General features: G+C 40.2%; 2 protein-coding genes across 2 annotated transcripts; both read left to right on the top strand.

The window, feature by feature from the left end:
* Positions 1-1,369: 1,369 nt before the first annotated feature.
* LOC306963795 (sodium- and chloride-dependent GABA transporter 2-like) lies at positions 1,370-5,541 on the top strand (the record flags this gene model as incomplete). Its single annotated transcript, XM_079557492.1, has 14 exons — positions 1,370-1,520; positions 1,582-1,716; positions 2,110-2,250; positions 2,354-2,438; positions 2,550-2,682; positions 2,752-2,886; positions 2,966-3,069; positions 3,251-3,375; positions 3,581-3,693; positions 4,295-4,432; positions 4,586-4,688; positions 4,770-4,870; positions 5,030-5,200; positions 5,449-5,541. The coding sequence occupies 14 exons, from the start codon at positions 1,370-1,372 to the stop codon at positions 5,539-5,541; spliced, it is 1,728 nt and encodes a 575-aa protein (XP_079413618.1).
* Positions 5,542-7,981: 2,440 nt separating this feature from the next.
* LOC306967521 (sodium- and chloride-dependent GABA transporter 2-like) lies at positions 7,982-16,710 on the top strand. Its single transcript, XM_079562605.1, has 14 exons — positions 7,982-8,194; positions 8,278-8,412; positions 8,800-8,940; positions 10,490-10,574; positions 10,686-10,818; positions 10,889-11,023; positions 11,103-11,206; positions 11,352-11,476; positions 11,837-11,949; positions 13,925-14,062; positions 14,248-14,350; positions 14,425-14,525; positions 14,684-14,854; positions 16,593-16,710. Exons 1-14 carry the CDS (start codon positions 8,044-8,046, stop codon positions 16,683-16,685), a joined length of 1,728 nt encoding a protein of 575 aa, XP_079418731.1. The 5' UTR covers positions 7,982-8,043; the 3' UTR covers positions 16,686-16,710.
* Positions 16,711-17,174: the final 464 nt, after the last annotated feature.

Here is a 17,174-nt window from a genome sequence, read left to right as displayed (position 1 = left end):
GTGCCATCTAGAGGTAAAAGATAAACACTGAAAACATATTTTGTTATGGGGCACGTAAACTTTACACTTATTCATAGAAATACTGCATGATAATATAAATTGTATGTGCCTATGGCACAATCATCTTATAGTTATGCTTCACAATATTTTGCAAAGGAAAACTACCTATCTACAACTAACTACGAACTATCAATGTGTATTTTTTTTTTTTTTTTTTTCATATAGGACCGGGGTTGGCGTTTATTGCGCACCCACAGGCTGTGGCCATGATGCCCCTGCCCCAGATGTGGTCCGTCTGCTTCTTTATAATGCTCATCCTGTTGGATCTGGACCATTGACAGTATCTGGACACTTAAGTAAGATTAAAATGATCATAATTCAGTGAGAACCAGATGTTTACATACACTTCATAAAGAGACACATTTGCATTTTTGTCTCACTGTCGTTAAAAATGTTAAAAATAATTTCTATTTGTCAAATTCCAGAAGTATGAGATACAGAATTTTCAACACTATTTTTTTTTTTTTACTTTTTACAAAACCAAAGGTTTACATACACTAATATAACTATACCTTTAAACAATTCAGGAAAACCTAAATGACGATGTCATGACCTTGGAAGCACAAGTCTGGTTCTTCTTTGGGTGCAATTTCAAAACATTTGAAGGTTCAGGTTCATTGGTTAAAAGAATGAAGGAAATGTCCAGTCATCATACAGATCAGAAAGAAGGTGAGTTCTGTGTCACAGAGATGAACTGTGTCTGAAATGTGAATATCAACCCAAAAACAAATGCAAAAGACCTGGTGAAGACGCTACTGAAACTTGTCATCATTCACAGTGAAACAAGTACTGTACCGACATAAATTATACAATATTATCTATTATGGTAGAAATGTGCTTTTATACATTGGATATGAAAATTGTTTTATACAATTTTATATCTGTGCCCTGACAAAGACCATGTAAGATTTTGTATTTTACCTACGGGCCTTGGAAATATTCAAATTTAAGACAATATCATTTTATATAATTTGGATGACTTGCAAACACAGAAAGGAAAACTTAAAAAGAAATAAAAAATAACACAGAATAAAGATTCAACATCAAATCTGATTTGTCAGTGTCTAAAGACATATACTCCAGAAAACACCCTAAACTGTGTGCAAAAAGTGAAATGTAGTATGTGTATTATACTGTTTTTACACAATAACCACCAAAGCAAAGAGTGTCTCATCTTACCCCACTGTCCCCTGAGAAGAACTCAGTGACTTATCAGGTAGTTGCTCATTAAGAGACAGTTGGCCATTGAACACAACCTAAAGAACTGGTATGCGATTGCTTCTTTCATTTAGGTGCGGCTTTGTTCAAAATGTTGAAAATTTTTGACGCTAATGATGGGATGCCTGAAGAAAGGGGGCATTGGGCAAGTAAAGTGGAATTTCTTCTTGCTGTTGCTGGAAATGTAGTTGGACTGGGCAATGTCTGGAGATTTCCTTATCTGTGCTATAAAAACGGAGGAGGTAAGACAAAAATATGTTCAAAGGTATGATGATTTTTTTTCAACATATTTTGTCATTTTAGGCGCGTTTTTGGTGCCCTATCTGGTGTTTGTGGCTACTTGTGGTATCCCTCTGTTTCTTCTGGAGACCTCGTCGGGGCAGTACACTCAGGAAGGAGGAATCACCTGCTGGAGGAAGCTCTGTCCTCTAGCTGAAGGTACCACATAATACAACACAATACTTAAACTTACCAATTCAATTATGATGCAAAAGCGGAGCATATACCACTGTTTAAACACACAGACAGGAATGACAGAGCACTTGAGGTGTCGAAGTACTGGTAATGTAGGTTGAGGGCAAGCAGTGTGCAGCTTGCACAAGCAGAATATTCTGACTCTTCATGATGGGATGCATTGAAACCTGATTGAGTTAGATTTTTTATGTTGTGATTTCTCTGTGGTCTGTAAAAACAATTTTCATATCAAAGTTTAACAAGAATTACAAAGGTCTATAACCCCATAAACCAGGCCATAAAACATCCAATGTATAAAAGCCCATTTCTACCTCTACCTTCTAATTTCTATAAACCAATTGTATTGTGGTCTTTCAGGTATTGGTTATGGAGGTCAGCTGATCCTTCTGTACAGCTGTATGACCTACATCATCATCCTCTCCTGGGCTCTGCTTTACCTGGTCTTCTCCTTCAGCTCACAGCTCCCCTGGGCCAGCTGCGGAAACTACTGGAACACTGGTAAGTTATACAATTATAAAGAGAGATTAATCAATGGTAGCCTATTTGTAAAGTGTGTGTGGGTATCCAGTGCTTTATAAATATTTTTGATGCATTCTCACAGATACCTGTATGGACTTTACGACTAAAACAAACACATCTCGGAGCAATGACACTTTCTCAACTTCCGCTGCCACTGAATTCTGGGAGTAGGTCTTGATTACATTAAAACTCAGTTTTTGTTTATAATTATTAAAAGAATAAACATCCTCATAGTCATTAGAAAGTAATTGGTGTTGTTTTGTCTCTTGACTGTTCAGGCGGCGGGTTTTATCCATCTCTGGAGGGATTGAGGAGATTGGCGGGATCCGCGTAGAGATTCTGGTGTGCCTCATTGTTATGTGGATCATCTGCTACTTTTGCATCTGGAAAGGGGTCAAGTCAACTGGAAAAGTACTCAAATAAAACCATTATATTTTTTGTGACAAGCTCTTTACACAACAGCATCTTTGTACTATTCAGGTGGTTTATTTTACTGCCACGTTTCCATACGTGATGCTGTTGATTTTACTGGTTCGTGGACTGACTTTACCTGGGGCTATGGAGGGAGTGGTTTTTTATCTTCTGCCAGATCCATCTCGACTGTTAGATCCTCAGGTGAGGCCATCTCTACTGTCACGGGCAAATCATTAGTGTTCATTCATAATCCATATTGACTTGATTTGTGTCAGAACAGGTGTGGATGGAGGCAGGATCACAGATTTTCTTCTCCTTCAGCATTGGTGTGGGCTCTTTGACTGTTCTGGGCAGTTACAACAAGTATAACAACGACTGCTATCGGTAAGTCCCCAATCAAAACAGCACCCCAGACGGACTCCAAGAACTGGGTACCATCAGCTTGACCCTCATCAAGTCCAATCCAACAAGCGTATTCCCCTCTCTCTGGGGGAATAAGCACTGGGGGCAATTCTTCTTCGTCTTATAAATGAATGAATAAAGTGTTTTATCTTCGATCTGCCAGGGACTGCATGTGGTTGTGTCTGCTGAACTGTGGCACCAGTATGGTCGCAGGATTTGCAGTGTTCTCAGTACTAGGATTTATGGCAAATCAACAAGGTGTATCAATTTCAGAGGTGGCCGAGTCAGGTAATTTACACTTTTTGATTCATGTAAATACTGTATGATAATATAAATTGTATGAGGGCTAGATGACAGTGGCACAATCATCTTATAGTTATGCTTCAGAATATCTTGCAAAGGAAAACAAAAGTAAATATTATAAGAACATAAAATTACATTCTGGCCCATCTATCAATATGTTTAATAAAAAGTGTATTTTTCACTCATGTAGGACCCGGGTTGGCGTTTATTGCGTACCCACAGGCTGTGGCCTTGATGCCCCTGCCCCAGGTGTGGGCCGTCAGCTTCTTTGTAATGCTCATCCTGTTGGGCCTGGACACTCAGGTAAGATTACAATTATTAGAATCGTTTCAGGACGCAGGCACATTTTGATAAAATGAAGCAGATTTACTAAAGTCATGATACAAACGTCTCACATTAAAAACAAATCGACAGGACTTGCAATGAAACGAGAGGTGGACATTTCACTTCCCATCTGTCTTTTTTAATGCGAGAAGTCTTGGTCAATTTCAGTATACGTAAATAAACCTTTTTCAATCAGAAACATATCAAAATCCATGACTCCCTCATTGGGGGCCAGCTGTGGTACGTTGAGGCTTCTTCTGTATTTCATTTCAAGATTTTGCATTGTACCATAGTCGGGTATTTAAGAAAAGAAAAAAAAACGGTGTACAACCTATTTTTTTTTTCAATTTTCGGCCTAATATGAGGCGTTACTTTGTCTGACAGGTTTGAGAACCACAAGCCTTGGAAATATTCCATTTCAAGTATTTTGACTTGATATAATTTGGATGACTTGCAAACCCAGAAAGGAAAACTTTATGAAAAAAGTGCTTCAACAAAATATAAAATAACACAGAATAAAGATATTGACTATTCTTCAAGTCTGATTTGTCAGTGTCTAAACTGTTTCTCTGTTTGCCAGTTTGTTGCCATGGAGGTGATTATGACCTCCATCACTGACCTGTTTCCCACTGTGATCCGTCGCCGAGGTCGTCGCGAGGCCTTTCTCCTGCTCTTCTGCCTCACCTGCTTTGTCCTGCAGCTCGTCATGATTACAGAGGTGTCTCAGTAACATTGTTTCAAGCAACACTGATTACCCCACATTTAAAAGAAAACATTTTGAAATTATTCAAAGACAAATTGAAAGATTTGTAGATTTTTCGTGTCAGGAGTGCCATCTGCATCTTAAAACCTCATTGATTATTGTCTGCAGGGAGGCATGTACACCTTCCAGATGTTCGACTACTACGCCTGTAACGGAGCCTGCATCCTTTTCCTGTGCGTCTTTGAATCACTGGCTCTTGGATGGATTTTCGGTAGATACAGTCAATACAAAAATCATCAGAGAATCAATGCGCAGTTTTAACATGTCTCAATATATATATTTTTGAATAAAGGTGCAGAGAAATTGTTCAACATCATAAAGGACATGACAGGTGTAAGACCCAACGTGTACTTCAAAATCTGCTGGCTCTTTCTCACACCAGGGGTTTCGCTGGTGAGTCTGATGGTTTCAGGTTGGTTTCAGAGTTCAAAGTGTACAGAGCTTACAGAGAACTGACACTCAAACCTTTGCTGGTCAGAGTTCAGTGTCTTGGAGGGAGAATTCAGGTTTACTGTTAAAACTTAAATTTGACATATCGTCATTATTCCCCAGGTTTCTTTTATCTGTTCTTTGGTGGAGTACCAGCCTTTGACTTTTAACCGCTGGTATGTGTATCCGTCCTGGGCATATGCTGTGGGCTGGATCCTGGCGCTCTCCTCCATTCTGCTGGTGCCAGGCTGGGCCCTGTACAAAATCGCCACTGAGTCTGGGACACTCACACAGGTAGAACTAAGAGGGATATGTTTACATTAAACATTTATTTAAAATTATCTATTAAATCCTCTTTTAGGTTATATTTTGCATTGCAGTGATTGAGTGATTGCTATCATAGAAGAACATAAATATATATATAACACTAACTCCCCCGTGAATAGCAAAGATATTTTGGAAGAAATAAAAAAGTAGCCTTTGCCACAAATATTCTATTTAGAAATATTTGTCACATATTTAATTCCCATTTTCTTTCCCAGCGTTTGAGTCGTCTCTGCAAGCCCAATCCTGACTATTCACTGACTCAACAAGGAGCAGAGCTGAGCCACATTGCAGACAGTCCCTCCGACTGATACGGAGTGAGAAGTTGCATAACACTGACTTTAGCGACCACATCGGCTTTCCTAAAAGTGTATATATACTTTTCACTGGAATAAAATGATAGATGATGTTTCTAAAAAATGTTACAAAAAAAGCCAAAGATGTGCAAAGTAGCAAGTAGTAATAGTAGAAAATAGTAGTAATAAAGAAAGGTATACTTTGAAATTTTGTTTCATTTTTACTATGTTAATTCTTCCTGCTAGAGAAACTGGAAGGTTGCCCCATTTGTCTAAATTTTGTTTGTTTGTTTGTACATTGTTGTGTATTTATGTTTATGTAAGACCAGAACATTCTTGTGTAAAGTTCATCCCTTGATACTTACTTGAAATAATACATGGATGAGAGCTGAACTGAGAAATTGGCTCTATATCCTGATATAAGTTCAAAATCTTTTAAAATGGACATAATAACTGGGAGAGATTGTTTAGCCTTTGACCCGTACAACAATAAGTCGTCAGCGTACAATAAAACCTTATGCTCTGTTGTTCCCCTAAATATGCCAGAGAATCCTTTAATAATTCTAGAATTCTTAATGTAACGGTCAATGGCTTGATTGCCAAGGCAAATAACAACGGTGATAACAGACAGCCCTGCCTAATTGAGCGCCCTAGAGGGAAGTAAGATGAGTTTAAACCATTAGTTTGAGCAGATGTCTGTGATTGAACATATAATAATTTGATTAAAGATACAAAACTGGGACCAAATCCAAACCTTGACAGGGTTGAGAAGAGATAATCCCACTCAACCCTGTCAAAGGCCTTCTCCGCATCCAGGGAAAGCAGCAACTCCTGATATGATGGTGGGGAGTATGTTTTCCAAACGTGTAGCTCAAAACTTTTGCTAAGATTTTGTAATCCGCATTAAGTAAGCTTATGGACTGGTAAGAGCCAGGTTCTGAAGGTTCTTTACCTGACTTGTTGTATATGAGTGAAATATTGGCTTCATAAAATGATGGGGGCAGAGAGCCTTTCGCCAGTGCCTCATTGAACACTTAAGGGAGTAGGAATAGGAAGGGAGAAAACTGGTCCTTAGAAATCTTGTAGAACTCTGCACTCTGCCATCAAGGCAATTCTGTAAGGCTAAAAATGCCCAGTTTATTTTTAAGACACTAAATAGGCTTGCCAACCCACATGACTCCTCTGGTCTTGTGCCTTCAACTCAACTTTGTGAGGATTTTATGGAGTTTTTCAATGAAAAAAAGAATTCCACTAGGGCCAGTGCTGTTTCATCTACTCAGAACAATCAGGTCTCACAAACATGTCATGCTACTTTTGATACTTTTGAGCTAGTGTCTTTAGCCAATTTAACAAAGATTGTTCACAAAGTGCGCTCATCATTTTGTCCTGTGGACATCATTTCTCCAGGTCTCCTCAAGAAGGTTTTTGAAAGTATTGGTCCATGCATAGTTGATTTGATCAATTCTTCATGAAAAGCTGGCTGTGTTCCTGTTGATTTTAAGTATGATGTGGTGCAGCCTCTTTAAAAAAAATAAAAAATAAATAAGGCCTATTTGAAGGTGCCCTTTCTATCTAAAGTACTGGAAAAGGCTGTTAATGAGCAGCTACAATCCTTCATTGCTCAAAACACCTTTGCAGAGAAGTTCCTATCTAGTTTTAAACCCTGTCATAGCACAGAGACTGACCTTTAAAGAATTTTCAATGATTTGTTTTTAACTGTGGACAGTGGAGGTCACTCTCCTTGTGCTCTTGGACTTAACTGCATTTTTATGCTGACGATTTGGAGATCTATATGCCAAGTCTAGACAAAGATAACAAAATTTTTAATTTTTGGAAATTCTAATTCAAATGTTCTCGACAATTGTGACAGCGCCATTGTCACCCTTTTGCAAGGAATCTCGGTGTGTTTATAGACAATGAATTTAAATTGGACAAACATATAAATCATGTTGTCAAATCAAGCTTTTTCCACCTTAAAACACTAAGCAAGGTAAAAAACTACCTGCCTGCGACTTTGACAAAGCCATTCACGCATTCATAACTTCATGACTTGATTATTATAATTCCGTGTCTTGGTCAGCGTTCAATTCGTCAGCCCCAGGGAGTGTAAAACACAGCTGCTCGTTTCCTTACAGGGACCAAAAGCGACAGCATGTCACCTCGGTGTTGGCTACTCTACATTGGCTTCATGTGTATTACAGGATAAGGTTTAAGCTCCTACTTGTTGTTTTCAAATGTCTCCATGGCACTGCTCCACTGTGTCTAAAGACACTGTCTACAGACATATACTCCAGAAAACATCCCAAACTGTGTGTGAAAAGTGAAATGTAGTATGTACATTATACTGTTTTTACACAATAACCACCAAAGCAAAAAGTGTCTCATCTTACCCCACTGTCTAAGAAGAACTCAGTGACTTATCAGGTAGTTGCTCATTAAGAGACAGTTGGCCATTGAACACAGGCTAAAGAACTGGTATGCGATTGCTTCATTCGTTTAGGTGCGTCTTTGTTCAATATGTTGAATATTTTTGACGCTAAAGATGGGATCCCTGAAGAAAGGGGGCATTGGGCAAGTAAAGCGGAATTTCTTCTTGCTGTGGCTGGAAATGTAATTGGACTGGGCAATGTTTGGAGATTTCCTTATCTGTGCTACAAAAATGGAGGAGGTTGGACAAAATTATATTAAAAGGTAAAGATGTGCTTTTTTCTTAATTTTAAAAAATTGTTTTTACATATTTTGTAATTGTAGGTGCGTTTTTGGTGCCCTATCTGGTGTTTGTAGCTACTTGTGGTATCCCTCTGTTTCTTCTGGAGACCTCGTCGGGGCAGTACACCCAGGAAGGAGGAATCACCTGCTGGAGGAAGCTCTGTCCTCTAGCTGAAGGTACCACATAATGCAACACAATACTTAAATGTACAAATCGAATTATGATGCAAAAACGGACTGTTTTATTACTGTTTAAACAGACAGGAATGACAGAGAAATTAAGGTGTCAAAGCACTGGTAATGTAGGTTGAAGGCAAGCAGTGCGCAGCTTGCACAAGCAGAATATTCTGACTTTGCATGATTTTGACACCTGATTGAGTAAGATTTATTTATATTTTGATTTCTCTGTGGTCTGTAAAAACAATGATTCATTCAAATATTACAAAGCTCTATAACCCCATTAATCATGCTATAAAATATCCAAAGTATAAAAGCACATTTCTACCATAATTTTAGTAATAAGGGGAAAAAATTATAAATAAATAAATTGAATTGGTCTTTCAGGTATTGGTTTTGGAGGTCAACTGATCGTTCTGTACAGCTGTATGACCTATAAAATTATCCTCGCCTGGGCTCTGCTTTACCTGGTCTTTTCCTTCAGCTCACAGCTCCCCTGGGCCAGCTGCGGAAACTACTGGAACACTGGTAAGTTTACTTTACTTTACAATTGTTTGCTTACCCTTTATGCTGCGCTATTGCATATCTCTCAGAAGCACCAGCTTCCCGCCCTGAGAGGATCAAAGAACTGACCGCTCCAATCATCCACTCAGTGTCGGTTAACGGCCCCTGACAGAGTTTGATCTGAAGTCTGGAGTCTCCTCGAGGATGGGGTTTTATTCCCCGTATTTCCTTGTTCCCAAAAAGAGCAGCTGTGTGCAGCCCATCCTGGACCTGCTGCTTCTCAACCATTGCATTGTGTAGAGGCCATTCCGCATGTTTACGGTGCAGCAACTGCTGAAATACATCAGGCCCGGAGACTGGATGACTTCAGTGGACTTCATGAACGCATACTTCCACATCCTCATTGCCCCTGTGCACAGGAAGTTCCTCTGGTTCGCAGTCGGGGAAAATGCTTCGAGTATTGCTGCCTCCCATTTGGCTACTCCTTAGCCTCACGCACCTTCTCCAAGTGTGTGGAGGCGGCGCTGGAGAAGGGCATCCATTGTTACCGGTCACGTGGGGTTTGGCATCCACACTGTTCACAGTCACCCTTGGTGAAGCGCTTCCTGCAGGTTGTTCGTAGGCTTAGACTGCCCCTGCGCTGTTAGGTTCCAACCTGGGATCTTCATATCGTACCCATATTGAGCCCATTTGCCAGGCTGTCTGTCCTACAAGACACAATCCTTTTAGCTCTGACATCGGCCAAGAGGATGGAGGATCTCTGTGCACTCTTCCTGCATGTCCCTCTCTGAGGGTGATGGACTGATGGAACGCTCTGGCCCACCCTGCCTTCAGGTCTAGGGTGATTAGAATCAGGCCCTTCTTTCCCCCTCCACATGCGTCAGCAGACGATGAACGTCGCTACTGCCTTTGTCCTGTCAGGATCGGACTGCCTGCAACACTCCGATCAGTTGTTCATGGGCTTTGGGGTCAGAAACAGGGGTGTCCTCTGTCCTGTCAACGATTGGCCCACTAGAGCGTGGTGTGAGACGCTCTGGTGTTGTTGGTGGCTATTGGCTGCACTCTGCCCGTTCCTGCTACCAAAGGGGCGCTTGGCTGCTCCCTGGGATGCATAGAGTTTCAGAGGGCTTGCTCCAATCATGCGAGACCGTGAATGCTTGGGAGTATATCGGTCTGCGTTGCTTTATGCAATAGCGTAGCCTAAGGGCAAGCACACAATTGAAGTAGAAATTAAAGGTATAAGTTACTATAGTTCTACGAAATGTGTGCATTGCCCTTAGTTATGGGCCCAGCAGGCACGACCTCTCTTCGATGGCTGAGTTCAAAGGAGAGGATTGAAGGGAGAGGCCTCCTTTTATAGGGCACAGGGGTGTATTCTTTGATACTCTCAGGGCCGAGAGAGATGCAATAGCGCAGCCTAAGGGTGGTGCACACATTTTGTAGAACTGTAGTTAGGTAACTTTAATGTCTACAATTAGGACTGAAGGGTAAAGAAAATGTACAGAGACTTTAATCAATCATAATTAAGTGTGTGTGGGTATACTTTATAAATATTTTTGATGCATTCTCACAGATACCTGTATGGACTTTACGACTAAAACAAACACATCTCGGAGCAATGACACTTTCTCAACTTCCGCTGCCACTGAATTCTGGGAGTAGGTTTTGATTACATTAAAACTCAGTTTTTGTTTATAATTATTAAAACAATAAACATCCTCATAGTCATTAGGAAGTAATTGGTGTTGTTTTGTCTCTTGACTGTTCAGGCGGCGGGTTTTATCCATCTCTGGAGGGATTGAGGAGATTGGCGGGATCCGTGTAGAGATTCTGGTGTGCCTCATTGTTATGTGGATCATCTGCTACTTTTGCATCTGGAAAGGGGTCAAGTCAACTGGAAAAGTACTCAAATAAAATCAATATATTTTTGGTGAAAAGGTCTTTTCACAGCAGCATCTTTTGTACTATTCAGGTGGTTTATTTTACTGCCACGTTTCCATACGTGATGCTGTTGATTTTACTGGTTCGTGGACTGACTTTACCTGGGGCTATGGAGGGAGTAGTTTTTTATCTTCTGCCAGATCCATCTCGACTGTTAGATCCTCAGGTGAGCCCATCTCTACTGTCACGGGCAAATCATTAGTGTTCATTCATAATCCATATTCACTTGATTTGTGTCAGAACAGGTGTGGATGGAGGCAGGATCACAGATTTTCTTCTCCTTCAGCATTGGTGTGGGTGTTTTGACTGTTCTGGGCAGTTACAACAAGTATAATAACGACTGCTATCGGTAAGTCCCCAATCAAAATGTGAAGTGGGTCCTATCAGCGTGACTCTAAAGAAGTCCAATCCAACAAGCTTGTTCCCTTCTCTCTGGGGTAGATTCTTCTGTTTTATAAATGAATGAATAAAGTGTTTTTTCTTTGATCTGCCAGGGATTGCATGTGGTTGTGTCTGCTGAACTGTGGCACCAGTGTGGTTGCAGGATTTGCAGTGTTCTCTGTACTAGGATTTATGGCAAATCAACAAGGTGTTTCAATTTCAGAGGTGGCCGAGTCAGGTAATTTACACTTTTTGAGTGTATAGAAATAAAAACAATGGTAAAGTGGCTAATAATACAGAAGTGAACACAATCCTGAGATTTGCTGGTGGTGACAATTGACATTTTGCATTTAAGAAACTTACAGATGAACTTTGGGAACACATTCTTTTCTATGGGGCAAGTAAACAGTTATTATATAGAGCTACTTATTCATATAAATACTGTATGATAATATACATTTTATGTACAGCTAGATGCCTATGGCACAATCATCTTATGGTTATAGTTCACACTGTCTTGTAAAGGAAAACAAAAGTCAATAGTATAAGAACATAAAATTATATTCTGACCCACAAAGTGTATTTTTCACTCATGTAGGACCCGGGTTGGCGTTTATTGCGTACCCACAGGCTGTGGCCATGATGCCCCTGCCCCAGATGTGGTCCATCTGCTTCTTTATAATGCTCATCCTGTTGGGCCTGGACACTCAAGTAAGATTAAGAATATCATAATATTTAAGGAAACAGGCAAATTTTGATAAAGTGAAGCAGATATGCCCGAGCCACCTCAGCTGGCTCCTTTCAACGTGGCTGGGGAATCTTCTTTCGGATGCCTCCTGGTCACCTCCCCCAGGAGGTGCTCCAGGCCTGTCCTATTGGGAGGAGGCCTCATGGAAGACCCAGCCTGGTGTCATCTTGGGGTCCCCCCCAGGGCAGCTGGAGGAGGTGTGTGTGGATCGGGAAGTCTGGGCATCTCTGCTGAGATTGCTGCCTCCACGACCCGGCCCCAGATAAAGCGGAAGAAAATGGATGGATGCAGATTTACAAAAGTCACGATACAAACATCTAACATTAAAAACAAATCAATTGGACTTGTGTTTAAATGAGAGGTGGACATGTCACTTCCAATCTGTCTTTTTCTCTTGAAAGATTCAATTGAAAACACCTGAATGACAGCAAATCTACATCAATTTAATCGTGATGTAATAAAATGGACAGATACAGTGGTAAGCAAAGGTTTGGGCACCCCTGTAAATGTTCATGATTTTGCTTTATAAATCATTGGTTGTCTGGATAAAAAAATCTGTTAAATAAATCATATAGGAGACAAACACAGTGATATTTGAGAAGTGAAATAAAGTTTATATTATTCATTTAAAGTGTGCAAGAATTAGGCATTTGCATACATTTAGGCACTTTTGTCATTTTATTGATTTTATTGGTAACCTCAGTGGTATTTAAGGAGGCCAATTCTCTAAAGAGTGGCAACATGGGAGCCTCAAAACAACTCTCAGATGACCTGAAAACAATGATTGTTCAACATCATGGTTTAGGGGACGGATACAGAAAGCTGTCTCATAGATTTAAGCTCTCAGTTTCAACTTTGAGAAACATTGTGAGGAATTGGTGGACCAGAGGCACACAGGCTGCAGATGGAGTAACTGCGCGTTGTTCAACTATTAAACGCACTTTACACAAGGAGATGCTGTGCAGACGAGTAATATGGATTAGACCTTTTCTCTGCACATGCCCCAAACGGTGTCGCTTGAGGTCTTCTACAGCACATTTAGACAAGCCAGCTTTATTTTGGAATAAGGTGCTGCGGACTGATGAAACTAAAATAGAGTTATTTGGGCAAAACAAGGGGCGTTATGACGGAAAAAGAATACAGCATTCCAAGAAAAACACTTCCTACAGTAAAATTTGGTGTTGGTTCCATCATGCTGTGGGTCTGTGTGGCCAGTGCAGGGACTGGGAATCTTGTTAAAGTTGAGGGTCGCATGGATTCCATGAACATTTTGTAGTGTGATTTAAAGCGGGCTGTCCAGGCTTGGAAACCATCAAACCTGACTGAACTGGAGATGTTTTGTAAAGAAGAGCGGTCCACAGTCATATAAACGTTATTTCACTTCTAAAATATCACTGTGTTTGTCTCCTATATTATTTAACTGAAATTGATTTTCCAGACAACCAATGAAGGAAAATCGTGAAAATCTATAAGGGTGCCCAAACATTTGCATACCACTGTAGATGTTCAAACGTCTTGGGCCGCCATCCCCAAAACCAGTAGATGCCAGTCAATGAAAAATACATCAACTTTCGTGACTCTCACTTTGGGAGTCAGCTTTGGTACCTTGAGCTTTCTTCTGGTTGTACTCAAGGTCATCAGTATTTTATGTAAAGATATTTTATTTTACCTTTGTTAATGTATTTAAGATTGTTTTTGTTTTGACAGAAAAAAACACGGTTTACATGCAGTTTTTGATTTTAGTCTTGGTACTTTGAAGGTCTAAACTTTTATGAAGTTTTACTTTGACAGGTTTGAGAACCACTGGCCTTGGAAATGTTCCAATTTAAGAGTTTCAAACCTAGAAAGGAAAGCTTTGTGGAAAAGGGCAAATATAAAGATATGGACTATTCTACAAGATGGATTTGTGAGTGTCTGAACAATTTCTCTATTTGTCAGTTTGTTGAAATGGAGGTGATTATGACCTCCATCACTGACCTGTTTCCCACTGTGATCCGTCGCCGAGGTCGTCGCGAGGCCTTCCTCCTGCTCTTCTGCCTCACCTGCTTTGTCCTGCAGCTCGTCATGGTTACAGAGGTGTCTTATTAACATTGTTTTATTTTACTATACAGTTTTCTCCATATTATGTTTTCTTCGGTCATATAAAAGCTGCACTGATTATCCCACTTCTAAATAGACAAAAAAAAAAGTTTTTAAAAGATTTGGACATTTTTTGTGTCAGGAACACCATCTGCATCTCAAAACCTCATTATTGTCTGCAGGGAGGCATGTACGTCTTCCAGATGTTCGATTACTACGCCTGTAACGGAACCTGCGTCCTTTTCCTGTGCGTCTTTGAATCACTGGCTCTTGGATGGATTTTTGGTTGGTACAAAAAAAAAATCTAAAATTCAAAGCAGATTTAACTTCCACGCCTAAATATATATTTTTGAATAAAGGTGCAGAGAAATTGTTCAACATCATAAAGGACATGACAGGTGTAAGACCCAACGTGTACTTCAAAATCTGCTGGCTCTTTCTCACTCCAGGGGTTTCGCTGGTGAGTCTGATGGTTTCATGTTGGTTTCAGAGTTCAAAGTGTACAGAGCTTACAGAGAACTGACACTCAAACCTTTGCTGGTCAGAGTTCAGTGTCTTGGAGGGAGATTGGAGGTTACAGTTAAAACTTGAATTTGACATATCGTCATTATTCTCCAGGTTTCTTTTATCTATTCTTTGGTGGAGTACCAGCCTCTGACTTTTAACCGCTGGTATGTGTATCCGTCCTGGGCATATGTTGTGGGCTGGATCCTGGCGCTCTCCTCCATTCTGCTGGTGCCAGGCTGGGCCCTGTACAAAATCGCCACTGAGTCTGGGACACTCACACAGGTAGAACTAAGAGGGATATGTTTACTGCATTGCACATTTGGCTTTTTTTCCTTCTAAGAGTAGAGCAAACATGTAACTGGTATACTTTCTTGGCAATATTTTCTACCGTATAATGATTAAGTGATTGCTCTCATAGAACATAAGTATACAGGTGAAACTCAGAAAATGAGAATATCGTAAAAAAAAAAGACTGTGAGACTAATATATGATATAGACTCATGGCATTCAAAGTGACATATGTCAAGCCTTTTTTTGTTTTAATTTAGAAAATGATGGCTTACAGCTTGTAAAAATCCCAAATTCAAAATCTCAGAAAATTTGAATATTGTGAAAAGGGGCAATATTGTTGGCTCAAAGTGTCACCTTTTCATCAGCGAATGAATCCAAAACACCTGCAAAGGATCCCTGAGGCTTTAAATGGCCTCTCAGTCTGGTTCAGTAGAATTCACCATCATGGGGAAGACTGCTGACCTGACAGATGTGCAGAAAGCCATCCTTGACACCCACCATATAGAGGGAAAGCCTCAAAGGGTTATAGCAAAAGAGGTTGGATGTTCTCAAAGCACATTCATAGAAAGTTAAGTGGAGGGGAAAAGGGTGGAAGAAAACGGTGCACAAGCCGCAGGGATCAGCGCAGTCTAGAGAGGATTGTAAGGAAAAGGCCATTCAAAAGTGTGGGGGACCTTCACAAAGAGTTGACGGATCCTGGACATGGGCTTCAAATGTCATATTCCTCTTGTTAAGCTGCTCCTGAACTACAAATAACGTCAGAAGCGTCTTACGTGGGCTAAAGAAAGAATGAACGAACTGGTCTGTTGCCCAGTGGCCCACAGTTCTCTTTTGGAAACAAACGTCCCAGAGTCTGCAGGAAGAATGTAGAAGCACACAATCCAAGATGCTTGAAGTTCAGTGTGAAGTTTCCACAGCCTGTGGTAATAAAGCACAGTGGACCAACACCAGCAGAAGACATGGCTCCCCAAATTAAGTCCAGAGTCAACGCAATCGTCTACCGGGAGATTTTACAGTATTTCATGCTTCCTTCAACAGACAGAAGTCAGTATCTCCATAAAGCTTTTATGGAGATAAAAGCTTTTATGGAGATGCTGACTTCATTTTCCAGCAGCACTTGGCACCTGCCCACACTGCCAAAAGTACCAAGACCTGGTTAAATGACCGTTGGATTTCTGTGCTTGATTGGCCAGAAAATTTGCCTGACCTGAACCATTGCCAAAAAAAAAGAAGATGAGAGACATGAGACCGAACAAAGCAGGAGGAGGCCGCTATTGAAGCATCCTGGTCTGCCATAGCAGTGCCACAGGCTGATAGAATCCATGCCACGTCGCATTAAGGCAGTAATTCAAGCAAAAGGGGCCCAAACCATGTACTAAGTACATATGCATGTTTATAATTTTCAGAGGACTGACATTTGAAAATGTGAGGTTTTTACAAGCTGTAAGCCTAAATCCTCAAAATTATAACAAATAAAGGCTTGACATATCTCATTTTGCATGCAATGAGTCTATATCATTTTATATTAGTTTCGCATTTTAAGTTGTATTACAGAAATAAATTATCTTTTTCATGATATTCTAATTTTCCGTGTTTCAGCATAATACTAATTCCCTCTATCCCCAGGGAATAGCAATGATATTTTGGATGACGATAAAAAAGTAGCCTTTGCCACATATTCTATTTAGATATATTTGTTACATATTTCATTTCCCCTTTTCTTTCCCAGCGTTTGAGTCGACTCTGCAAGCCCAATCCTGACTACTCACTGACTCAACAAGGAGCAGAGCTGAGCCACATTGCAGACAGTCCCTCCGACTGATACGGAGTGAGAAGTTGCATAACACTGACTTTGGCAACCGCTTCGGCTTTCCTAGAAGTGTATATATACTTTCCACTGGAATAAAATGATTGTAAATGACACAAACATGTTTTTAAGAATTTAACTTTATTTAAATTAAAAGGTGAAAATACAATATATAAAGAGGACTTTAAACAGTTTTCAATGTTTGGTTGATTCTACAAACATTACAGTCATGCAAACCCCATGTTACCACGACAGTCTATGGCCAATCAATATACTTCATGTCCATCAAAAAAACAAATATCTTGAAGCATGGACAATGTGTTTGAAAAATATGTTACAAAATAAGCCAAATATGTAAACTGTGCAGAGTAGCAAGAACTGCAGTAAGCAATGACATGACTTTAATAAACAATACTGTATAACAGGTTAAGGCAATCTCAAGGCAAGTTCATAGAGCGCTCCAGTGTCAGATGAAGCTACAGTGGTTCAGGAAGTATTAAAACC

The sequence above is a fragment of the Gobius niger genome (genome assembly GCF_951799975.1).
Source record: "Gobius niger genome assembly, chromosome: 1".
Lineage (NCBI taxonomy): Eukaryota > Metazoa > Chordata > Actinopteri > Gobiiformes > Gobiidae > Gobius > Gobius niger.
The sequence above is the reverse complement of the archived record's forward strand: the minus strand, read 5'-3'. Positions and strand labels throughout refer to the sequence as shown.